General features: G+C 45.0%; 7 protein-coding genes and 1 pseudogene across 8 annotated transcripts; 2 read left to right on the forward strand and 6 right to left on the reverse strand.

The window, feature by feature from the left end:
- Positions 1 to 256: 256 nt before the first annotated feature.
- LOC310801467 (histone H4) lies at positions 257 to 568 on the forward strand (the record flags this gene model as incomplete). Its single annotated transcript, XM_083665510.1, has 1 exon — positions 257 to 568. The coding sequence occupies one exon, from the start codon at positions 257 to 259 to the stop codon at positions 566 to 568; it is 312 nt and encodes a 103-aa protein (XP_083521636.1).
- Positions 569 to 1,480: 912 nt separating this feature from the next.
- On the forward strand, positions 1,481 to 1,857 carry LOC310801373 (histone H2B-like; annotated as a pseudogene). Its single transcript has one exon. The product of its transcript is annotated as a histone H2B-like (transcript).
- Positions 1,858 to 2,308: 451 nt separating this feature from the next.
- Positions 2,309 to 2,740, reverse strand: LOC310816079 (histone H3.2; the record flags this gene model as incomplete). The annotated part of the gene is made up of 1 exon (XM_083686087.1): positions 2,309 to 2,740. The coding sequence occupies exon 1, from the start codon at positions 2,717 to 2,719 to the stop codon at positions 2,309 to 2,311; it is 411 nt and encodes a 136-aa protein (XP_083542213.1). The 5' UTR covers positions 2,720 to 2,740.
- Positions 2,741 to 3,376: 636 nt separating this feature from the next.
- Positions 3,377 to 3,763, reverse strand: LOC310801474 (histone H2A; the record flags this gene model as incomplete). The annotated part of the gene is made up of 1 exon (XM_083665520.1): positions 3,377 to 3,763. The coding sequence occupies one exon, from the start codon at positions 3,761 to 3,763 to the stop codon at positions 3,377 to 3,379; it is 387 nt and encodes a 128-aa protein (XP_083521646.1).
- An 870-nt stretch (positions 3,764 to 4,633) lies between these two features.
- LOC310801372 (uncharacterized protein) lies at positions 4,634 to 5,290 on the reverse strand (the record flags this gene model as incomplete). The annotated part of the gene is made up of 1 exon (XM_083665367.1): positions 4,634 to 5,290. One exon carries the CDS (start codon positions 5,288 to 5,290, stop codon positions 4,634 to 4,636), a length of 657 nt encoding a protein of 218 aa, XP_083521493.1.
- Positions 5,291 to 7,220: 1,930 nt separating this feature from the next.
- Positions 7,221 to 7,595, reverse strand: LOC310801374 (histone H2B-like; the record flags this gene model as incomplete). Its single annotated transcript, XM_083665368.1, has 1 exon — positions 7,221 to 7,595. The coding sequence occupies one exon, from the start codon at positions 7,593 to 7,595 to the stop codon at positions 7,221 to 7,223; it is 375 nt and encodes a 124-aa protein (XP_083521494.1).
- A 1,300-nt stretch (positions 7,596 to 8,895) lies between these two features.
- Positions 8,896 to 9,266, reverse strand: LOC310801375 (histone H4; the record flags this gene model as incomplete). Its single annotated transcript, XM_083665369.1, has 1 exon — positions 8,896 to 9,266. One exon carries the CDS (start codon positions 9,264 to 9,266, stop codon positions 8,955 to 8,957), a length of 312 nt encoding a protein of 103 aa, XP_083521495.1. The 3' UTR covers positions 8,896 to 8,954.
- A 1,298-nt stretch (positions 9,267 to 10,564) lies between these two features.
- LOC310801322 (myosin heavy chain, fast skeletal muscle-like) lies at positions 10,565 to 24,804 on the reverse strand (the record flags this gene model as incomplete). Its single annotated transcript, XM_083665317.1, has 36 exons — positions 24,785 to 24,804; positions 24,469 to 24,583; positions 24,145 to 24,237; positions 24,005 to 24,068; positions 23,815 to 23,913; positions 23,459 to 23,562; positions 23,049 to 23,187; positions 22,429 to 22,547; positions 21,851 to 22,000; positions 21,580 to 21,750; positions 21,019 to 21,322; positions 20,042 to 20,106; positions 19,850 to 19,937; positions 19,650 to 19,767; positions 19,402 to 19,525; positions 18,540 to 18,676; positions 18,085 to 18,340; positions 17,644 to 17,886; positions 17,170 to 17,346; positions 16,722 to 16,867; positions 16,394 to 16,484; positions 15,688 to 16,077; positions 15,426 to 15,552; positions 15,093 to 15,211; positions 14,719 to 14,915; positions 14,109 to 14,292; positions 13,763 to 13,928; positions 13,396 to 13,520; positions 12,842 to 13,150; positions 12,523 to 12,726; positions 12,297 to 12,422; positions 11,761 to 11,931; positions 11,509 to 11,613; positions 11,325 to 11,420; positions 10,906 to 11,037; positions 10,565 to 10,582 (listed from the first exon to the last, which is right to left on the reverse strand). The coding sequence occupies exons 5-36, from the start codon at positions 23,843 to 23,845 to the stop codon at positions 10,565 to 10,567; spliced, it is 4,932 nt and encodes a 1,643-aa protein (XP_083521443.1). The 5' UTR covers positions 23,846 to 23,913; positions 24,005 to 24,068; positions 24,145 to 24,237; positions 24,469 to 24,583; positions 24,785 to 24,804.
- Between the last annotated feature and the right edge of the window lie 56 nt (positions 24,805 to 24,860).

A 24,860-nucleotide genomic window follows, 5' to 3' on the forward strand; every position in this document is an offset into this window, starting at 1 on the left:
ATTTCGACAGCGTATCAATGAAGGCATCCATTGGCGTTACCCGATATCAAGGAACGCCCATCTCAGGACACCCCCCGAATTGCGGTCTGCAGTAAGTACCCAACTGGGTTGTCCCGAGCAGAAGATCCCTCCCTCTACCTGTAGAGGCTGCGCGCTCTTCCTATAGAGGCTGGACTCAATCACGTCCTCACAGCGGAGATAAATTCGCCCCATAGTCCCCACCATAGTCACACTTTTACTCGTACTAAGCTTGAATATGAGCGGCAGAGGAAAAGGAGGTAAAGGACTCGGCAAAGGGGGCGCCAAGCGTCATCGCAAAGTTCTCCGCGATAACATCCAGGGAATCACCAAGCCCGCTATCCGCCGCCTGGCTCGCCGTGGTGGTGTCAAGCGTATCTCTGGTCTGATCTATGAAGAGACCCGCGGTGTCTTGAAGGTGTTCCTGGAGAACGTGATCCGTGACGCCGTCACCTACACCGAGCATGCCAAGAGAAAGACCGTTACCGCCATGGACGTTGTCTATGCTCTGAAGCGCCAGGGACGCACCCTGTACGGTTTCGGCGGTTAGACTCATCAGAATCTTAACCACCCGTTTTAAATTCAACGGCTCTTTTAAGAGCCACCCATCTCCACACTCAAGGGAGTTGATTCCATCTGTAACAGTAGTCCAGCCTGTACATTCAACCGGTTGACTGGCATGAAAACACCGTTTAAACAGCCAAATCAGTTTGTAACACAAGGAAATGTAGGCTGGAAATTACAGTCCCCGTTCCCTAGATTATTACGCATATAACAGTGTGGCGCATGGTGGCCTAATCTGTTTTTCCTATGGCACATCTATCCAGATGGTCGGAAAAACCCATGTGTTAGGTTAGGACCGTCACTGTAATGCATGTCCTTGGAAAGTACTGTCCCGAAAGGACCGTTAGTGGCGGTTCTTGTGAAAGCGCAGGCCTTCACAACCGATGCACAGGTACAAAAACTTCCATGGACACTACTCATTCTGTAATGTAAATATTAAAACATAAAGTAATATATTGTCGATATGAGAGGTCAATTGTGTGTATGTAAACTGCGTATGATGATTATGTAAATATAAACAAAACTTCAATAAATAAATTTAAAAAGTAATGACAATCCCACATGTGGACTGTAGAATGAAAATTACAATCCCCAACAATTAGAGTATGAGGGACTTGGTGTTATTGTTTTATCATTCTCAATCTTCCTCTTCTTGACGTATTCATTCCTGTTGTCATTGTGTACGGGTGACATATATCGCCATATGAAACACGGCGACAGCCGAGTGAAAAAGCAGCGCAAGGGGGGCGGGTGGGGGAGTCTGGTCTGTTAGTTAAGCGCCAGAACCAGGCTCGGGCTTTGGAATTTGCCGCCAAATTTGCATATCTCCCCCTTTATATAGCGGGTTGGTGTCACTGTCCCCTCATTCGTTTTTGAGAAGCAACGAGTCTTCATTGTCATGCCCGAGCCAGCGAAGCCAGCGAAGCCAGCGCCCAAGAAGGGCTCCAAGAAAGCCGTCACCAAGACCGCCGGCAAAGGTGGCAAGAAAAGTCCAGGAAGGAGAGCTACGCCATCTACGTGTATAAGGTTCTGAAGCAGGTCCACCCCGACACCGGTATCTCTTCCAAGGCCATGGGGATCATGAACTCCTTCGTCAACGACATCTTCGAGCGCATCGCCGGCGAGTCCTCTCGACTGGCCCACTACAACAAACGTTCTACCATCACCTCCAGGGAAATCCAGACCGCTGTGCGTCTGCTGCTCCCCGGTGAACTGGCCAAGCACGCCGTGTCCGAGGGCACCAAGGCCGTGACCAAGTACACCAGCTCCAAGTAAGCAGCGTTTTTCGCCTGCTAACCCCAAAGGCTCTTTTAAGAGCCACCCACCCTATCGATAAAAGCAATTCCATAGCGAGTTAAATCCGCCGCTATATAGTATGTTATATCTATATTACAGTTCCGTCTACAATAAAGTCAACGTTATATAGTATCTGTGTTTAATGACTCGTGTCGTGTCATGAGCTTTCATCGCATCCTCTGAATATAATACTTTGTGTGTAACTCGATGCATAATGACTTGAACCAGTACATCCATGATTTCAAATTAATACTTATTTTCCTCATCGATTTTCACTTCTTGGCATTACAACGAATTTACCCACGTCAAGGCCTTTTGCTGTTCTGGGTGGTAAATGGAAACACACCTTTGAGAGAAATGTTGAGATGGCTCTGAAAAGAGCCTTTGGAGATTCATGTTTTACATCATGGTCTGATAGGGACGGGTCATCTTAGGCGCGCTCTCCACGGATGCGACGGGCCAGCTGGATGTCTTTGGGCATGATGGTCACTCTCTTGGCGTGGATGGCGCACAAGTTGGTGTCCTCGAACAGACCGACCAGGTAGGCCTCGCTAGCCTCCTGTAGGGCCATCACAGCCGAGCTCTGGAAGCGCAGATCGGTCTTGAAATCCTGGGCGATTTCTCTCACCAGGCGCTGGAAGGGCAGCTTGCGGATCAGCAGCTCGGTGGATTTCTGGTAACGACGGATCTCCCTCAGAGCCACGGTGCCGGGCCTGTAACGGTGAGGCTTCTTCACGCCGCCGGTCGCCGGGGCGCTTTTACGGGCAGCCTTGGTCGCGAGCTGCTTCCTGGGAGCTTTGCCACCGGTGGATTTGCGAGCGGTTTGCTTGGTTCTGGCCATGGCGCTAGTTTTCTTCTTTTACAGTCGGAGTACAAAGATGATCTCGGAAAAGACAGTGTTAAATTTATAAAGCCGGCACCGTCGTGCCCCGATTGGGCGGCGACTATCGACGAGTTTATTGGCCCGTTGTCACCTCCTTCTCCGGCTGCCATTGGACACGAGCTCCGTCTACCCCCTGGCCGCCAAAAATTCAAACCCGAAGCCGCTCCCTCCCTCGCTTCCTTTGTTTGACCCCCTCCCCACAGCCAAAGATATTCTTCACAGTTGGATTCAAAGAGATGGATCTTTTTGGATTCATTTTGCTGACAATGAAAAAAAAATGTCATTGAAAAAGCTATAGATTATCATTTGCTGTCCCCGCTCTGCTCATAAATTATGGCCTACATACAGAAGCGTTTTAAAACCATATGACGATGGAGGACTGAACGTTATTTTGAATGGTATGCTGAAACAGTAGCACACGAGCGGAATGTTGACAGGTGTCTACGCTGTGTGCGTTTTCTGCCTCATGGGGCCGCATGATATAACCGTGAAATTAAGGTGAGTTGGCATGAGAGCCTAAACACTGAGTGATGGAGGAACGCATTGTACTTTTGTAGATACAAGTGGTTGGCTCTTAAAAGAGCCTTCTGAGGTGAGTTGGGGGCGATGTCACATTTACTTGGCTTTGACAGCCTTCTCTGTCTTCTTAGGGAGCAGCACTGCCTGGATGTTGGGCAGCACACCACCCTGAGCGATGGTCACACCGCCCAGCAGTTTGTTCAGCTCCTCGTCGTTACGGACGGCCAGCTGCAAGTGACGAGGGATGATACGAGTCTTCTTGTTGTCGCGGGCGGCGTTTCCTGCCAACTCCAGGATCTCAGCGGTCAGATACTCGAGCACAGCGGCCAGGTACACCGGTGCGCCAGCGCCCACACGCTGTGCATAGTTGCCTTTACGCAGGAGCCTGTGCACGCGTCCTACCGGGAACTGGAGTCCAGCGCGTGAGGAACGGGTCTTTGCTTTTGCTCTGGCCTTGCCTCCGGTTTTTCCTCTACCTGACATGTTTAGGCTTTAGAAATGTTTCGTGTCCGGTGAAGAAAATAATCTAATATAATGATCAATTGCGTGGAGTGTTGTTCTTATAGCTCGCCCTGACCGGCGTTCATTGGTCACCGGGCCGATGATGCCTCATCCAATCGGCGAGCCTTCCTGCCGCCCAGCAATGGGCCATTGTTTCACTTCCATCTTTGTGAGTCTCCCTCGCGCGCCAAAAATCAAAGTTAATAATAAACATAATTATACTAAATAATAAACTTGTGCATGAGGCTATCCCAGCTCTACCGTAGTCAATTTACTGCGCTTCTCCTGACTGGTCTTACAGAGAAAAGTTTACTATTGTCGCACGCGCATTTCTATCCAAATGGGACATAATGGTGTATCCAAAAGAGGAACTACATCTGTATATGTTGATATTAAAAGCATACACATACCCCCACTCTCCTTCCCCCTCTCTCTCCCGCAGACAGACCGAGTGAGACATTCTATAGCGTGCCTAAACGTGTGTCTAGCATTGACTGCCTGGTCGAGCATTGATTACTTTTACTTATGATGACTGACGGATAGATGATTCACTTACTTTAACAAATGTATTTGTTGTAAGTCGTTTTGGATAAATGTGTCTGCTAAATGCCATAAATGTATAAATGTGTGTAAACTAGGCCTAGTTGTTAAATCATTCATTGCTTCCAATTCAATCTTGAGTATGCGTGCATAGGTCAGTGGTTGAGACTGGTGTAAATTGCACTTTCTCAAAATAAACTCGATAAAGTTTCTTCCTGTCGACATGGAAGAAATGCGCTGTTTAAGGGAAAGGTGGATGGCTCTTAAAAGAGCCTTTTTGTGGTAAAGTGTCGAAATTAACACTCTGAATGTTTACTTCTTCTTTGAGGCTGCCTTCTTTGCCTTGGGCTTGGCTGCCTTGGGCTTCACTACCTTAGCAGCCTTTTTAGGGCTCTTGGCGGGAGCCTTCTTGGGGCTCTTGACGGGAGCCTTCTTGGGGCTCTTGGCGGGAGCCTTCTTGGGGCTCTTGGCGGGAGCCTTTTTGGGGCTCTTGGCCGGAGCCTTTTTGGGGCTCTTGGCCGGAGCCTTCTTAACGACTGCCGCGGGCTTCTTTGCCTTTTTCGGAGACTTCTTGGCAGCAGGCTTCTTCGCTACTGCCTTCTTGACCACGGCGGGTTTCTTCGTGGCCGCCTTCTTGGGTTTCGGGGCGGTGGCTTTCTTCGGCTCGACAGCCTTTTTGTTAAGCTTGAATGAGCCGGAGGCACCGGTGCCTTTGGTCTGGAGCAGAGTGCCCTTGGTGACGAGGCTCTTGACGGCGATCTTGACGCGGGAGTTGTTCTTCTCCACGTCGTAGCCACCGGCCGCCAGTGTCTTCTTGAGCGCAGTCAGGGACACGCCGCTCCTCTCCTTGGATACGGACACAGCCTTGACGATGAGCTCGCCGACGCTAGGGCCGGCTTTCTTGGGCTTGGCTGCTGCCTTCTTCTTGGCCGGCGCGGCGGCGGCGGGGGCTGGTGCGACTTCTGCCATGTCTGTGTAGAAAGTCTAGTTTGTTCCGGTATACGCACTCGTAGGGCTACAAATGAGTCTGCGAACCTGCTCTGTGCTAATGAAGCTCAACTCGGAGTAGTGGGCTGTCCTTAAACGCGACATGAGAACCATGCAGACTCAACCATCCCAGCTCGGCAGTCTTAGCTGCCGAAATGCTCTAGCGCCTGTGTTTTCTCCTCGCGAATAAAGGGCCGAAAGTCACCGGTGGAGCCGAAATGAGGTCCAAATGCAAACGGGTCAGAGAGCAGACTTATCTCCGTTCAGATTAAAGTCATGTGGGACGCGAAGGTATAGTGTATTTTGTTGTGGCTCGCTCAAAACCCCACCGTTCGACCGTCGGAGGGAGCTGTGCGCACAGCTTTTCTTGTCCTATTTGTCTCCTTAAGTGGCGAAAAGTGCATACGATTGCGACCAGCACTCGTTGTCCAGGTAGCTAGGTTGTCTGGTGAGGGAATACAAAGGTACAGGGTCCACCAAGGGGGTGCGGACTGTGTTAAATAGGAGCTATTTTGGGTGGCGTAAAACACAGTCGTCTGGACGGGGCTGGGAGCGTGTCCCTAGGTGGTGTTTCGGGATGATGATGATGATGATGATGATGATGGAGTCGGTCTCGCTGCTCGTTCTGTCTGTGGGTCTTCGTGGACCGGGGTGATGGCGCTTTTTCGCTCGGCCTTGTTGATATACACTCGAGCAGCACACCTGCATTATGTTAAGGCTCTTGATAAGGAGTGAGTGGCAGAAAAACAGGCAGCGAGTTGTTTAACTACTTTGACTGCATGTCAGTAATCTAAAGTGGTTTGCCCTCATCTTAATCTTCGGCAGGACAGGTCTACTGTGATGAAGCCTCCACGGTCAATTGCCATATATTATCGGCATTGGAATCACTCCTCCTGACATACGGTAAACCTTTGATTGGTGCCCTGTGACTTGTGTCGTCCCTCTTGAAGATAGACATCTAAATGATTTGATTTGAAATGCATGCATTGTATTAATGCCGAATATGAAATGTCTGACGATGAAGACGACAACAATATCAACAGCCTATTATTACTAGAATAGACTAGAATAGCCTTACAGTTGCATCATTCTCTCGCTAATAAACACTATTTATTTAGCACTCTTCCAAAGCAGGTTACAACACGCTTCACATAAAAATAGATGAAATGAAATAGGGATCAGACTAAAACAGGTTAAAAGTTTTAAGGAAAAAATGCAAGAGTTCATAAAGAAATGTGTCAAGTTAGAAACATAGGCCGAACAAAGCAATCAAACTGGACCACTCCGAGTCACTGCACACCTGTCACACAGATTTGGCCAGCCTAATGTCATCGGGTTTGAGACCGTTAACTTTAAATCCAGAAGCTGGCCATGTGTACAGTGTAGTTCAGCCTACTCGTGTTCATTTTATTCAGAGGAAGCTGTTCCTTGCAGAGACAAACACACGTCACTAGTGACGACACTACCCCAGCAGTTGAGTGAGACAAAGGCAGAAGGGCGGAATGAAGCGCGTTCAGTACGTGCTCATGATACAACGTACCGACTGGAGTCATAGAAGATAGTAACATCACGGCATTAACAGCGATACTATACTATAAAAATATACTATACTATATAGCGGTGAGTTTAACTCGCTAGTCATGTATGGGTTGTCCTCTGAAAATGTCTGAAGTGACAGTTGTACTGGTTGAAAGTCAGAGAACGCAGTAAAAGCTCATGACACGACTGGAGTCATTAAACACCGATATTATATAACGTTGACTTTATTGTAGACTGAACTCAACTCGCTACTGTAATATATAAACATAGTATACTATATAGCGACGAATTTAACTCGCTATGGAATTGCTTTTATCGATAGGGTGGGTGGCTCTTAAAAGAGCCTTTGGGGTTAGCAGGCGAAAAACGCTGTTTACTTGGAGCTAGTGTACTTGGTCACGGCCTTTGTGCCCTCAGACACGGCGTGCTTTGCCAGTTCACCGGGGAGCAGCAGACGCACAGCGGTCTGGATCTCCCTGGAGGTGATGGTAGAACGTTTGTTGTAGTGGGTCAGGCGAGAGGACTCGCTGGCGATGCGCTCGAAGATGTCGTTGACGAAGGAGTTCATGATGCCCATTGCCTTAGAAGAAATGCCGGTGTCGGGGTGGACCTGCTTCAGGACCTTATAGACGTAGATGGCGTAGCTCTCCTTCCTGGACTTTCTGCGCTTCTTTCCGCCTTTGCCGGTGGTCTTGGTGACGGCTTTCTTGGAGCCCTTCTTGGGCGCTGACTTCGCGGGCTCAGGCATGATGACGTCTCGTTGTATCAGAAAAGAACGACTGTGTGGTGAAGCCCACCCGCTATATAGAGGGGGAAATATGCAAATTCCGAGGCTCCGGACACATGCTTCCAAAGCCCGCGCCTGGGTCTGGAGTAAAACGAACAGACTCGTCTCCCCCCATTCTTGCGCTGCTTTTTCACTCGGCTGTCAAGTTGCCTTGTTTCATATGACGATATACACTCACCGAACACTTTATTAGGAACACTATACCAATACTGGGTAGGGCCTCCTATTTTTTTTCTTTGCTTTCAAAACAGCCTAAATTATTATTATATTATTAAGATGTTGGAAACATTCCTTTGAGATTCTGGTCCATGATGACATGATTGCATCACGCAATTCCTGCAGAGTGTGCCAAGAAAACCCACACCATTACACCACCTCCACCATGAGAAGGTGTACAGGTGTTCCTAATAAAGTGTTCGGTGAGTGTATGTCACCCGTACGAAATGAAACCATGAATGAATACGTCAAGCAGAGGAAGATTGAGAATGCTAATACTTATCGTATACAAAGAGGAAGGATACAAATAGAACGGGGGAACGGGGATTGTCATTTTATTTCTAGAGTCCACATGTGCGATTGTCATTTCTTTTTTTCATATATTTATTTAAGTTTTGTTCACATTTACATAATTATACGCAGTTTACATACACACAATTAACCTCTCACATCGAAAATATGCTACTTTATAAATACTTACATTACAGATGTAAGTGTCCATGGAAGTTTTTATTTGTTTAACTTTTTTCTTTAGTTCCATTGTTACAGAGTCCGAATTGTGGGGGATTGTCATTTCCAGCCGTAGCTATACAGAGGGCCTACATTTTCTTGCCAACCATAAATGAATACGTCAAGAAGAGGAAGATTGAGAATGGTAAAACGATAAAAAAAAAAACTAGAATACCAAGTGCCTCATACTGCTATAAGGCCTGCGCGTCCGCAAGATCGACCACAAACGGTCCTTTTGGGACAGTACTTTGCAAGAACATGCATTGTTACAGTGACGGTCGGAAAAGCCCACCCGTTAGTCCTAAACTATCTGGATATGCGCAAACAGGAAAAACAGATTAGGCCACCATGTGCAACACTATGCTGTGTGCGTAAAAATCGAGTTAACGGTGACTGTAATTCTCTTTCTACAGTCCACATGTCCTTTCTAGCCGTCGGAACACCCAGGGCCTACATTTGCTTGTGCCAATTACACCGGTTAAACGTACAGGCTGGACTACTGTTAGAGATGGAATCAACTCCCTTGAGTGTGGAGATGGGTGGCTCTTAAAAGAGCCGTTGAATTTAAAACGGGTGGTTGAGATTCCCATGAGTCTAACCGCCGAAGCCGTACAGGGTGCGTCCCTGGCGCTTCAGAGCGTAGACAACATCCATGGCCGTAACGGTCTTCCTCTTGGCATGCTCGGTGTAGGTGACGGCGTCACGGATCACATTCTCCAAGAACACCTTCAACACACCGCGGGTTTCTTCATAGATCAGACCAGAGATACGCTTGACACCACCACGACGAGCTAGGCGGCGGATAGCGGGCTTGGTGATTCCCTGGATGTTATCGCGAAGAACTTTGCGATGACGCTTGGCGCCGCCTTTGCCGAGTCCTTTACCTCCTTTTCCTCTGCCACTCATTTTCAAGCTTAGTACGAGTAAAAGTATGACTTCAGTTGGGACTATGGGGCGAATTTATCTCCGCTGTGAGGACGTGATTGAGACCAATCTTTACAGAAAGAGCGCGCTGCCGCCTGCTTCTTTTTGTTGTGCTGGGGGTTGTCGTAGAGGGAGGGATCTTCTGCGAAGGACAACCCAGTCGGGTACTTACTGCATACTGCAATTCTAGGCGTTTCCTGACATGGGCGTTCCGTAATAACAGGAAACGCCCATGGATGCCTTCGTTGATCCGCTGTCGAAATAGCGAGATAGATAGATAGATAGATAGATAGATAGATAGATAGATAGATAGATAGATAGATAGATAGATAGATAGATAGATAGGTAGATAGGTAGATAGATAGATAGGATGAGTCTGGGGTAGTTAAGTGGAGTGGGTAGAGAGTTGGTTGGTTGACTGGTTGAGAGTGGTAGAGTTGGTTGGTTAAGTGGTTGAGAGTGGTTTTAGTGGGCTGGTAGCTAAGGGAGTGCATTGTTGTATAATCATTCTAAGAATGTGTTCTGCAGGTCTGCTGTTGTTTTTATTCATGACTTCCTATGTGAGAATGTTGTTTATTAACTACAGTTCAGCCTTCCTAACTTTAACCCTAACCCCCTAACCCTGGCACAATAAAGGCAAGTTAGATAGACGAGGGAAATATAGATAAGAGAAGGATATATATAGAGAGAGATGAGAGGTATTATGGTAGCGGATAAAGTGATAAATGGTTTCAGTGGGGTAGAACTTGTAGCCAAGATCATTCTAAGAATGTATCCTGCAGGTCTCCTGTTGTTTTTAATTCAAGACTTCCTATGTGAGAATGTTGTTTATTTACTACAGTTCAGACTTCCTAACACCCTAACCCTGATCCTAACCCTGACACACTAAAGGCTAACCCTGACTCTAACCCTAACCCTAACGCTGACACAAAGGCATTAATTGACCTCTTTGTTACTCAATTATAATGTTATTAAAACATCTATCACTCATTCCCTGATATGAATACATTACTACACAACCTATTATGCAACTTCTACAACATAGACCTTTTCTTTTATATGTGCTACTAGTCAATGGGATTAATCAGTGTATCAGGTAGTATATGTACATCCATAATAGGCCCTGTAAATTTGCTGTGGTGTGAGAAAGCCTGTATAATAAATCCACAAAGTCACAAAGGAAATGTACGTACAGTGTTTTAATCAATGCTCAGAATTCCACCATGAAAATCATATTTTATGTTTTCACAACCTGAGCACCACAGAGTGTGTGGTCTTGTTTATTCAGCCTCTTTGGCCTGTGAAAAGAGAAAAAGAAAATAAGGGATAAACATGAATGAACGTCTTACATATGAACACTTCAAAGAACACGATAGACTGTTTAGGGCAAGCAATTATTTGGTTCTGGTCTCAGCTTTGAGTTTAAGTTTGAGTGTCAGTTTGTTTTGTATTAATCTGTCATTAACATGAGCACCCTAATGCATTTTGCAATGCCAAAAAGAAGATTTGGGAATGTAAAAGTCAATATTGACCTCTATGTGTACAGTGAACCTGAAATGGTGTTGTTGATGAGGTCATATTTGGACATGACTCAGGTATAGGTTTGATAGCAGCTTTGTACCTTTCCAGAATCACGGCTCTTAGCCCTGAGCTTGTTGACTTGGGACTCAGCGATGTCAGCACGCTCCTCAGCCTCCTCCATCTCATGCTGAACCTTACGCAACTTAGACATGTGGGAGTTGGCTTGTTCCTCCTGGGAGAGGAAAAGAGAGATAGAGAATGTGAGAGGGAGACAATAACATTCAGCCTACAATGTTTGAAATGTTGTTAAACATTAACCAAATTAAAAGGGAACATTATATTACTCTATAATGATGTTAATATAGAAGCAAACACTATGCAGTATGTGTATTATTACCTCAACAGTTACTTGCGATATACATTGTCATTGTGGATAGACATGCGTGAGCAGCAATTACTTAAACTGACTAGGGTTAGGGTTATGCTGTAAGAATATTTGACTGTCAGTATGTGACTCACTGCTTCCTCAGACTGCCTCTTGTAACCCTTCACTTTAAGCTGCAGCTTATCTACCAGGTCCTGAAGTCTGGCAACATTCTTCTTATCCTCCTCAGTCTGTGGGAGAAAGTCAATGCTCATACTTCAATTGCATTCAGGTTCCTGACTGTACCAGAATGTGTAAAGGTGTTTCTGTTTCTCTTACCTGGTAAGTGAGCTCCTTGACTCTGCGCTCATACTTGCGGACACCCTTCACTGCGTCTACACCCCTTCTCTGCTCGGCATCCACCTCAGTCTCAAGGTCACGCACCTGTATGGAGGGAACACAGCCGTGTGTTTAAGGTGGTGAAATCAGTCATGGGTTATTGGAAAGAAGTAGAGGTTGATTCTTCTAAACTAATATAGATCGGCTGTGTGAACAAAAGTTTATTAAATACAATATGTTCTGCAAAGTTACCCTGGACTCCAGTTTCTGGAGCTGTTTCTTGCCACCCTTCATTGCCAGGTTTTCAGCCTCATCCAGACGGTGCTGCAAGTCCTTGACTGTGACCTCAAGGTTCTTCTTCATCCTCTCCAGGTGGGAGCTGGTGTCCTGCTCCTTCTTCAGCTCCTCTGCCATCATGGCCGCCTGAAATGGTTGTGTGTGGAATCATTTAATTCATCCACAATGTGTCACAGATCATGTGCTCAGCCCAACAACAATTGGCTCATGGCGTAGAGGTCTTTACAGGTCAGAAGACATGGACCTGTTCTGAAATGGACCCATGCATTTTCGACTCCAACCAGGACCAGGCTTAACTTTCTGTTTTTGAATACCTCAGTAAATAAGGCCTCCTCATGTCCGATACTTGGAGATGGAAAATATATGTCATTTACCCGGGTCTCGAGTTTTCGGGTTCTGATGGATCTGTAAAGACCTCTATTTTGGATAACAGATAACAGATAAACAGATAACGTTCATTGTGTTGTTTTGTTTTGAATATGGAGACTTACATCAGTGATGGCCTTCTTTGCCTTCTCCTCTGCGTTCCTGGCCTCCTGCACTGTGTCGTCCACCTCTCCCTGCACTTGAACCAGGTCAGTCTCCAGCTTCTTCTTAGAGTTCAGAAGGCTAGTGTTCTGTATGAGGAAACTCAATGATTAGTTGGAACTGTATTTCAAGAAATCATACAAAAGTCACACTGTGGGTAAGATGAGACTGCCTAGAAATCACCTATACCTGGGAGTGAAGCAGTCCCACTCGCTCGCTGGCGTCCACCAGCTCCTGCTCGGCCACTTTGCGGCCTCTCTCTGTCTGCTCCAGAGCAACCCTAAGCTCTTCAATCTCAGCCACCATCAGACCGTTCCTGCGCTCCACCATGGCTGCCTGCTCCTTCAAATCTTCTGCTGCACGAACAGCATCATCAAGGTGCAATTGGGCATCCTGGGATTCACAAAGACGTAGTGCATTAAAACTTGTTGTTGGAGGCCGATAGGAAAATATCTGAAATGTATGGTTAGGAGTAATGTTTACATTGACTGGTTTCCCAGCCCTTTACCTTGAGTTGTCCCTGGACGTTCCTCAGCTGTTTCTGGGACTCGGCTGCCTGCCTGTTGGCATGGCTCAGCTGGACCTCCATCTCGTTCAGGTCTCCCTCCATCTTCTTCTTCACCCTCAGGGCGTCGTTCCTGCTCCTCACCTCTGAGTCCAGGGTGCTCTGCATGGAGTCAGTCACCCTCTGGCTGTTCCTCTTGATCTGCTCCATCTCCTCATCCTTCTCTGCCAGCTTCCTGTCCACCTCACCCTTGATCTGGTTTAGCTCAAGCTGCACACGCAGAATCTTGGACTCCTCGTGCTCCAGTGTACCCTGAACAAAACGAAACAGTCGTCACACGTTGATTGTGGGAGAGAGTAGTGGACTGGCATTCATTAAGTAAGGCTTGTCCTGGAAAGGGCCCTGCTACTGTATGCAACGAAAATGTGGTAATAGGATAGGAGGACCAGGTCTAAAAAATTATTTTATCTCAATGAGACTAACCTGGACAGTAAAGCTTAAATGAAAGGATGAGTATATGTTCCAAATGAACAGGATTAAACTGCATGAGTTCCTACCTCAGCCTCCTCCAGGGCAGTCTGGATCTCAGACTTCTCTGTCTCCACAGTCTTCTTGGCCTTCTCCAGCTCATGGATGCTCTTGCCAGTCTCCCCGATCTGCTCAGTCAAGTCAGAGATCTCCTCTGCAAACAGAAACACAGAAGTCATTCAGAACAGGGAGATTTTCTTTGAACATTGGAACACACTGGAGTTCATAATGAATTATGAGAAGAATACATGTAAATGTTTGTTCTGTCTGGCGAAGCTTAGTGTCTTAAAACGTTTTAGACATTTTGAACATTGTTCTGAAGAATCAGGTCATACGTAGCTTGATGAAATAAGACAGCGCATCATGAGCCAAATAAAACTACTGCTGCTGACTCACGTTGCAGGTTCTTGTTCTCTCTCTTCAGAGTCTCTAGTTGATCCAAAGTCTCCTCATAGGAGTTCTTCATTTTGAAGAGCTCCGTGCTCAGAGAACGAGCCTCCTTCTGAGCTCCTTCCAGCTCTGCCTGGCCCTCCTCAAACTTCTGCTTCCACTCTGCCAGGACCTAGGGAAATCCATGTGATTTTAATATTTCGCTTTTTTCTTTTATCTGTCTGTTTGCGAATTGATGGGTCTTTTGTAATAAGAAATATGATTTAACAATATACTCTATTTATCATTTCAATTTAAAGAGGTCGATATGGTGCGAGAATGAATACATTTGATTTATTTAGTTATTTCACACCTTGTCAAAGTTCCTCTGCTTCTTGTCGAGGTTGGCAGCAAGAGCATTGGCTCTCTCCACGTCAACCATTAGGTCCTCCACCTCTCCCTGCAACCTCTGCTTGGTCTTCTCCAGAGAGGCACACTTTGAGTTGGTCGCCTCGATTGTCTCCTCTGCCTCCTGCAGACGCTGGGCCAGCTTCTTCCTGTTAGACAGATGAGGGATCATAAAGCTTCACCTCTGAGGGATTGTGTCAGAGAATGTCTGCACATCTGGCTCTTACAGGTGATGGGAGAAACAGTATACAGTAACTCATTTGTGTTGTTCTGATGATGAAGTGAAATTAAGAAGCCCTGCTCCGGAGCTTCTACATTTCTACTTCTACATTCTGGTTTCCTTTCATTGTCAACCTGTATCAAACAGTGGGATAGACTGTTTTTGCTGTTATGTGTGACTCACTTAGCTTCCTTCAAATATATATCTGGGAAATAATTCCATTTCTATTTCTACAAAATATAATGGAAAAATGTAATTCTTTGATTAAAATGTGTCAACTCATCTCCAGAATGAACAGAACAGAAATGAAATACCCCCCCATCCATGGTGAATAAGGGGGTTGTGTGTGACTCACTTGGCCTCCTCCAGCTCCTCAGTGCGCTGGATGGCATCAGTTTCGTACTTGGTCCTCCACTGAGCCACCTCACTGTTGGCCTTGGACATGCCACGTTGCAGCTCTGCCTTGGCCTCCTGCTCCTCCTCAAACTGCTCCCTCAGGAGGTCACAGTCATGGCGAGCAGACTGGACACCGTGGGCCAGTGCGTTCTTAGCCTAGGGAGAGAAATAGAAGAGGTGACGGGGGATAGGGAGAAGAGAGGTGAGAGGGAGTAGGAGGTGTGGAGAAGGTGTAAGAGCATTATTGAAAAAGAAAAAGACAAAGAGAGAGACATGCAGAGAGACTAAATATTACAGTTAGAAGTGACTGGGTGTTTATTTTGAGTTCCTTACCTTGACCTCCTCCTCAACATGTCTCTTCAGCTCCTCAATCTGCTGGGTGAAGGCCTGTTTGCCTCTGGTCAGCTGGGACACCAGGGCCTCCTTCTCCTCAAGCTGGCGACCAAACTCACCTGTGGGGAACAGAGCATCTTGTTAAGCGGGTCTGTGTTCGCAAAGTTCTAATGGTTAAGGTTCATTGTTGTCACTGTCAGTTATATTTCTGATCTTATAGGGTATCAAGTTTGATTTATGGTCAGTTATGTGTTTTTAAGGTTAAGGGTAGGATTTGGGGTTGGTAAGCTGGTCCAAGATGAATTTCTACAGTATCTGGAGTATCATTGGTACCGTTCTCAGTCAGGAGTCTGGCCCTCTGTCCGCTCATGTCATTGACCTGGCGCACATTCTCTTCATTCTTAGTCTTGATCTCGCTCAGCTGATCCTCAAGAGTACGGCACATCTTCTCCAGATTGCCCTGGTAGTGAAACATAAACCATTATTACTTTCCATGATTATCTTGAGCCAAGCCTTGAATGCCAAGCTTTCCATTTCTAACTTGTATTTGAATTGGCCCCCACAAACACAGCTCCATCCAAACATTGCTACTGACCTTAGCCTTGGCGACGGCCTCCATGTTGCTGGAGAGGTCATCTATCTCCATCTTGTACTCGCTCTTCTCCTTCTCCAGCTTCTGCTTGACGCGCTGCAGGTTGTCGATCTGCTCCCCGAGCTCTGCCACGCTGTCTGCCTGCTTCTTCCTCAGAGCGGAGGCTGTGGCCTCATGCTGCAGGGTGGACTCCTCTAGGTCGCGTCTCAGTTTCTGAAACTCTGCCTCGCGCTTCTTGTTCATCTCTATCTGAGAAGCGGTAGCACCTCCGGCCTCCTCCAGCCTCTCACTGATCTCCTCAAGTTCCCTGGAGAGATCGGCCCTCTGCTTCTCCACCTTAGCTCTGGCAGCACGCTCAGCCTCGATCTCCTCCTCCAGCTCCTCAATACGGGCCTACAATAGGGACACACAAACAGAGAGATGAAATCTACAACACAGTCAAAGCAAAGGAGCTCACAAAATAATAGTAAACAAATGATTATTTTAATATTAAGATGTGTTTATCCAAAGCAACTTACAGTTAACATACAGAATGTACTGTATGGTGTTTAAGCATCATGCTTAAACCAACTGAACCATTGCAAACCAGGACTGTGCTAACAGGAGAATGAATTGATCACGGTTTCTCATAGTGATCCTGACAATGTTAATTGCAGTGTAGTTAGAAACTATACAGACAACTGAGCCATCTGATGGTCCTGTTCTGTACCTGGAGTTCCTTGATCTTCTTCTGCATCTGAGCACCTAGAGACTGTTCATCCTCAATCTTGCTGAGAAGCTGGGCGGTCTCAAAGTCCTTCCTAAAGAACACAAACAGATTGATTGCAGTTTGATACTGGAAACAAAAGGTTTATCATACCGTTCACTTTGGTTTATAGAAAGACATCTGTTCAGATTTGTCTATTTTTTTATTCAATAGAAACGTTTTTTCGTTTTGTTTCAACACAATGATGATTCTGACTATTGCAACAATGTAAAGAAAAATGAATGTTCAATTAATATCAAATACAACTTTGTTGTCATTTGTTTGTGTTTACTTCTTGATCTTCTCATCAGACTGCTGCTTGTCGTTCTCCAGGTCCATTATGGACTCCTGGGCCAGTTTCAGATCTCCCTCCAGCTTTCTCTTGGATCTCTCTAGGTCCATACGGAGCTTCTTCTCTTGCTCCAGAGAACCCTCAAGCTAGAAGATAAACACACATATTTGTCATGAACATCTAAATCATGAACAACACTGTTGTTGATAAAGTAAACTAGATTAATAAAGTAATGCCTTTGAGAGCATAAGCCAGGGTGCAGGTTCATGATGATTGCCTCAAACTAAATGACTCGGCATTCATATTATAATAACCATCTAATAATTCCCACCTTGTATGTGACTGTTTCATATTCTTGTGTTTTTTAACTTATGGAAACAATTAGCTTTACTCTTCTATTCCAATCCTGGTTGACACTAGCACAGCTTTAATTTCATTGCCCACTCACATCGTCCACTTGCTGTTCCAGCTTGGTCTTCGCCTTGGTCAGAGTGTTGACTTTGTCCTCCTCTGCCTGCAGGTCGTCCAGTGTCTGCTGGTGGGCCTCTTGGAGGGCTTTCTTCTCCTTGGTGAGCTTTGCAACAGCCTCATCCTGAGATGCCATTTCCTCAGTCAGGTTTTTAACCTGAACATAGACACAACAGAAATGGTCTTTTGTCACTTCACCTCACAAAGGGAAATGCAGATTTTATTGCATATGATGTGGCTTGCACATTGTTAGCATGTACTAAAAGTGATCCTCTAGATGGCAGTGTATACCATGAATTCATATCAGATATGGAATGAAGAGTCCAGAATATGCTATGAATGTGGGGAGTACTATGCTGCTGAACTCTAGTTATTGTTTTGCTATGGTTGGATTCATTGATTGTTTGACATTGACAGTTTGATCAGATTGTAGTTTGTATGTGTTATTTGAGACCTTGTTTTCAGTGGCGTGTTTCTCCTTCTCCACTTTGGCCAGAGTTAGCTCCAGGTCATCAATGTCTTTCTTCAACTCAGAACACTCATCCTCCAGCTTCCTCTTCTTGGCTGTCAACTCAGCATTGATCTCCTCCTCATCTTCCAGCCTCTCGGTCGTCTCTTTGAGTTTGGCCTCCAGCTGGATCTTGCTCTTGATGAGCCCCTCACACCTCTCCTCAGCATCGTTCAGACACTCTCCTTCCTGGTTTCAAAGGGAAGAAAAGGCAAACGGCTTCAAAACTCAATGTGTATGCAAATATAAACTGATTCTAGTACAAGGGCACACAGCAAATCAATACAAATCTATGAAAAATGCTTGCGTGTTTGTGTTTACGTGCATGTGTGTGTGTGTGTGTGTGTGTGAGTGTGTGTGCCCTTGTGAGGCTGGTCGCCCACTCACAGATGCAACTTGGAGGGCAAGGTCATTCTTCTCCTGCAGGAGGGATACCATCTTCTCCTCCAGCTCCTTTTTACGGGCCTCTGCCTTGGTCAGGTTGACTTTGCACTTCTCAAAGTCATCCTTCATGTTGGCCAGCTCCTTCTCTGTCTCAGCGCTCTGCAGCAGGGGCTTGATCTTGTAGTAGACCTTCATCCATGGCCAATGTTTGACATTCATGAATGAGCGGACGTTGTACTGGATGGTGTAGATGGACTCTCTGGTTGACGGCAAGCAGGAAGGCAATTGTGGCGTAGTGAGTTTTATGCTTTTCAACGGCTCAATGATAACAAAGTTACATGGCAAAGTAACCCAGGCTACATTATGATATAATTATATAATTGCCTGTATATGCATTCATAATGCATCACATACGTAGTGTGTATGTAGTGCTAGAGAGATTATCTTCCATCCCATACCTCCTCTCCATCATCTTTGAGAACTCCCTCCTCATCAGGTATCCACGGCAGAGAGCTTGAGTCATGGTTACCAGATTTGCCAGCTTCTCATCTCGCATCTCCTCCAAGACCCCCAGCAGACCAGCTTTGAAGAACACCTGAGCACAGATAATCAAACATGTCAAATGGAGGAGCTAGACATTGTGACGTACGTATACGAAGGGGCAGAATGGGTGGTTCAACACCACTAGACTTGGTTGTAACAACATTGAAATGCATATAATTTCACCATGAGATTTTGAAGAACAGATCTATAGATTAGCTATAGCCATACCACTCAAACACAAAGCACTCAAAAAGGAATTAAAGTTATCTGAAGCTTGGGTTCTTACAACTTAGAAAATGTTACGGTGTGGGCAATATTTTTCTCCTCTTAATATAGCTCCAAATGCTACATAAGGAAAGAGAAATTAAGAGATGACGGAGATTTTTTATGGATAGTTTACATTAAAGAGATGCTTTGCGGGATCTTCACAACTACAGTATGTCTGTACTTTTTAAACCTCTTATTTTGGGCATGGACGGTCAATGTTTAGTTCGTACAAATATAATCTATCACTGTTTTACCTCATTCAGCCACGGCATCACTCGTTTTTCAGTGCCAATATTTTGAAGCAGCAGTATTTTCACTTTCACGCTAGCGTGCCCATGGGTTGGGCTCAGTGGAATTCTCACACTGCGGGGCATGCGACAGGGACCTGTTTTTGTTCATAAGCTCGACTTTTAGAACTGTAGTCTGATATTATACAAACTATCCTGTAGCATCTCTAATGTTTTAGTCCTGTTATGTGGAAACATTTCCCGGGTGAATCTGAGCACTTACCTTGGTGTGTCCAAACTTGTACTCATCCTGAGGAACATCAATTGATGCAAGCAGCTTCTCAGAAGCCTTCTTGTTGTCCATGAACTGACCCTCAGGGATGACACCAGCATTCAGTACTTTGTACCTGTATAGATAGAATTGTTAAATACGTTAGTCTCAAAGCTGTTTCTCATGTTGTCAAGGAAGGGCACTGTGTATGAGTGTGTGTTTGTGTGTGTGTACTGTGTACTGTGTATTGTGTATTCTACCTCTGCTTGAAGTCAGCATAGAGGATTCTGCTGGGGAAGCCCTTTCTGCAGATCCTGATACCTTCCAGTACACCGTTACACCTCAGCTGATGGATAACCAGGAAGTTCTCCATCAGACCTGGAAAACACAAAATGCATCTTAACCCCTACATAAACCTGTTATAGGATTTATATTTTAAAAATGTCTCTCTGTGTTGTACCTGGAGTCTTTGACTCGTTGGGGATCAGGCAGCGCACAAAGTGAGGGTGGGTGCTCCTCAAGTTGGTCATCAGTTTGCCCAAGTTCTCCTGTGGGAGTTCACAAACCATAATGTTCTCACAAATAATTCAGACTTAATACACACTTTTAAAGGATATTAAATTTCAGGCAGGCAGGACTATCAAAAGCTCACCCTGAACTGGGAAGACACAGTCTGCATGGAACCTCCCTTCTTCTTGCCTCCCTTCTTTGTGGTGTCTTTTTCAAGGAAATAATTTGAGTAAATAAAAGAGTGTTAGAAATGATATAAATCTCTGATTAACTTCAAGTTGTATCTGCTGCAGTAATTAACTCTAAAGCCAGACGGACACTGTCCAATTCTCACAAATGCGATGAGAGGGTCTCATACTGCAAGACAAATTATCCACGCCACGCTGTCTTGATGCAATGTATGCTGCACATGTAGACCTGATTGTAGCCCTCACGCTGGGCGAGGCGACCGAGCCCCTCTCACCCTTGCCTTCAACGCTTTTTCATTGCCAAGACAATGGTAGAAATGGCGCTGGCCACGTAATAGTAAAATATTTTGTCTGTATAGCCGTAGTCTATGTCTTATTCACAGAGAAAAAGCCTTAAAAACATAAGGAGAATTTGGACACAATATCCAGGCACAAACTATGGCAGCCTGGTTGTCAATTCTTCAGAAATAACTGGAATTTGTAATGATCATCATCATTTTTGATAGATGTTGTACAACAGCTGTTTTTCCACAGTTTTTCTTCAATTTCATGGTTACAAACCAATTATTAGAATGTATATTGTAGCTATGTAGAAAAGAGGTTCTGGACAGAAATTTGATCCCAAAAGATTACATTGCAGCTATTCTTTTAAGTATTATATTGTAATGTGGCAAGGAATGTAAAGTCTCATTCACACCAAGTTAAATGTGTGAGTTCAAATGTCAGAATTCAAATGGGTCTTCTCTTCATGTTGTTGACCAACTCACACTGTGCGAGTCAAGGTTCACGGCAGATGACCTGCGTTTATGTGAACATTTAGTCATGAGAACTTGGCTCTTGGCAAATTTGTGGCTGAAACCGTGTAGTGTCTGTCCGGCTTAATGCTAATCATCATCCTAATGCTTAGTTATTAACATGATGCTTATGTTACCTTCAGCTGCAGGAGGAGGATAAATGATAGCTAGCAGTTTGACTGAGGACTTCTGGTAGAGTTGCACCACAGAGTCGTTCAGGGGGTCCTTGTTCTTGTCCAGCCAGCCAGTGATGTTGTAGTCCACAGTGCCAGCATAGTGCACCAGGGAGAAGTGGGCCTCAGCTTTGCCCTTGGCAGGCTTGGGCTTCTCAAACGCCTTGGTTTTGCCAAGATGCTGGTCGTTCAGCTTGTTCTTGAAGGTTGTGTCTGAAGCCTTGGGGAACATGCACTCCTCTTCAAGGATGGAGAAGATGCCCAATGGCTGTGCAAAAAGAGATTTGAATTAAATTAGTATGTTCATAATGTCATGTTCTTTACTTCAACAGTCACCTTTATATGATGATATGCATGTTGTGGAAGCATATTAAGCAAGTACTAACATATTGAGTTATGAACAGTAAGATGTGTTGTACCACAATGAGGAAATCTCTGAGACTGCAGTAGGCTCAAACACCTACCTCTATTAAGTCTGCTTTTGACACCCATCATTAAATAGTATAATCCTCACAGGCTGCTTACCTTCTCAATAAGCTCAATGCAGGCAGCCAAGTCCATGCCGAAGTCAATGAACGCCCAGACGATTCCCTCCTTCTTGTACTCCTCTTGCTCCAGGACGAACATGGTGTGGTTGAAGAACTGTTGCAGTTTCTCATTGGTGAAGTTAATACACAGCTGCTCCATGCTGTTGTACTGTTGAAGGAATTTCAGAATAAAGGAATCTTTTCGTCATCCATGGGGCTGTAATCTGTCATAATCGCAACTTGTTTTCTTGTCCTGACAACGTACTCACATCAAAGATCTCAAAACCGGCAATGTCGAGCACACCGATATAGAACTGCCTTGGCTGCTTGGTGTCCAACATTTCATTGATACGGACGACCATCCACAAGAACATCCTTTCATAGATGGACTTAGCCAGAGCCATCACGGAATTATTCACCTGTAAACAATTATACCTCAAATTAATACATAAGATAATGACCATGTGTAGTTGAGGTGATGCAGGTGGACGGTGGTATGCATATTAGAGAGGTTTTAAGGGTTTAAGGATTAGGACACTGAATCAGAGAAACTATAGGCAAGTGTTGTGACTGCATTTGACATGGGGGAGAGGGTGGGGAGCTGTTTGTTTGTCTTTCTTTTTCTGTGTTGACATCAGAGATGGGAGGGAGGGTGGGCTGTTTGATTTTATTTGATACTGGTGTTGACTGATTAGGGAAATTGTGTTTTATGATTTCTTATCATTGTTGAACCACAGCGTGGCACTTTTACACTCAAGCACTATACAACCAATACAAACCAAAAGATTGTTCACAACATGTCAGAGAAGTATCTTATGAATTAAAGAATGATCCATGAATGCCTTACCTGGGCTACTGTCTGTCCCTTGGTCACATACTCATTGCCAACTTTCACTCTGGGGTAGCACATAGCTTTAAGCATGTCGGCTGAGTTCAGGCCCAGGAGGTAAGCGATTTTATCAGCCACTGGAAAGAGAAGGAGCAACAACAGACTCAAGGACAGAGCCATATTATTTAAACTTTAACTCTAACCCTTTATTTAGGCAGGGGTTAAGGCTAACCATAACCCTAACCCTAACCGTTTATTTAGGCAGGGGTTAAGGCTGACCCAAACCCTACGGAGAGCGAGGTCTCTTTTTCAAAGCAGCCCTGCTTACAAACATGGAACAATCAAATGTACATTCAGAATGACAAACATGGTACAGTTTATTTATGACAAATAAATTACAACAACAATTTACACGCTAGCATGTTCTATGTGTTTTATCAGTGAAACTGAAATCTATGTATCTGAAATAACTGTTTTTAATTTGAATCAATCCACATATTTCCATTATTTCAAATAATTGGTAGAGGGTCTACATATTCTGTCTGGCCAGAGTGATCAGCTATTCTGATGTAAGGTTTCATGAGGAACAACTTCTAAATGTTCTTTTTTCCATGTTTGGGGTAAGAGGTGGAACTCACCCTCTGTGCCGTCTGGCTCGGCCTGCTCCTCACGCTGCTTCTGCTTGAAATGCATGTTGCCGTGATGCATGACAGCGCCCGTCAGCTTGAAGATGTACATTTTATCCTCAGCGGTGAAGCCCAGGATGTCAATGGCTTCCTGAAAGAGAGGGATTTCACATGAGAGAGGAAACAGTGAGGAATTGAAGACAAACTCACTCTGTCAGAGTACGGCTCTGGAAGCTCCAAATCTAGCAGAATGGATGGAAATGTCAGACTTCTCTATTCCTTTAGTAGAGTAGCAGCACAACAGGATTTTAACAATGTTACACAGGGGGGCTTTGTGGATGTACCCTTATAAGAGGATTCATTAACACTGGATACTCCAAAACAAATCATTGATACAAATAAAAGCCCTTTGCGCGACTCACATCTGTGGCGACCAGCTCTACCGTGTCGTCGATGCTGGCCACAGTGATCTGCCCCTGGCTGATCATGGGGAAATCGTAGGGGTTGGTGGTGATGAGTGTCATTTCTGTGGTGACCAGAGAACAAAGTTGTCCATTAAATCAAATGCATGAAGATATATGGACCACTTGTACTCAATACATATGCTCAATAGCCAGTGGATTGCTTTACCTATTCCCCCCGCCAGGCACATTTCATCAACTCAACCAAAGCCCAATTCTTATACCATCTCTGACTCTACTTAGTGCAGCAGCTACTGTATGAGTATTTCACTTTCACAGCAGGGCGCTAGTTTTCCCTGCTCTCTGCTTTGGCGTACCGACTATCTCAGGTTTGTGGTTGGTCATCATCTGGTAGAAGATGTGGTAACCCCTCTCATCAGGAAGCTGGAAGGCCACCCTGGACTTCTCCAGCAGATCTGATAGAGAGAACAGGACAGAGATGGGTATTTTGCAAAAAAAAGAAGAATGTGTAGAATAAGTATGGAGAAATGACTAATACCAACTTACAGGTCTCAATGTCAGCACTAGCCAGTTTGCCGGATGTAGCGAAGTGAATCCTGATGAATTTACCCTACAGTAGAGCGGGGTGGTTAGAAATCAGTCAACAAAAAAACTACAACTGCCAAAGTGTATTCCCTCATACTTACAAAGCGAGACGAGTTGTCGTTCCTCACAGTCTTGGCATTACCGTAAGCCTCCAGCAGGGGGTTAGCTGCAATGATCTGATCCTCAAGAGACCCCTGTAAGAGACAAAGTCGCTAAAGTGTGAGTAACTGAAAATCTCTTTTAATTTGTCTTTCAACAAAACATCTGTTCCTTTTAGCTGAGAAAGTGGCTATAATGAGGTACCTCATGAAAAAAAATGATTCTGAAATGTGATTGGCTCCCACCGTAAAGCCCAGAGTTCCGCCCAGTTTTTAATCATTCACTTCAACTTACTCTATGTTGTAGCACACATCAACACAACTTACCTGTATTTTACCAGCGCTGACAGGTGCTTCCTTCTTTGGGCCAGCCACAGCAATGGTGGCAAAGTACTGGATGACACGCTTGGTGTTGACAGTCTTTCCTGCACCGGATTCTCCACTGGTTTATAGACAGAGAAAGAGGGGTTTAGGGTTCGGATCATATCAGCATTCATTAAGCAAGAAAAGACAATGGCATTGCTTTAACTTGTTTCATAACCTAACACATATTCTCATTCAGTTACTCAATATTGACTTCATAATACCCAACATACTGCAAAAGGAACACTTTTTGAAAAGTAAGATGTTTGTGAAAACTTACGTAATCAGGACGGACTGATTCTCTCTATCTGCAAGCAAAGAAACATTGTTCATACTCATTCACTGGATTTTAGTAC

This window comes from Argentina silus (assembly GCF_951799395.1).
Source record: "Argentina silus genome assembly, chromosome: 2".
Classification (NCBI taxonomy): Eukaryota; Metazoa; Chordata; class Actinopteri; order Argentiniformes; family Argentinidae; genus Argentina; species Argentina silus.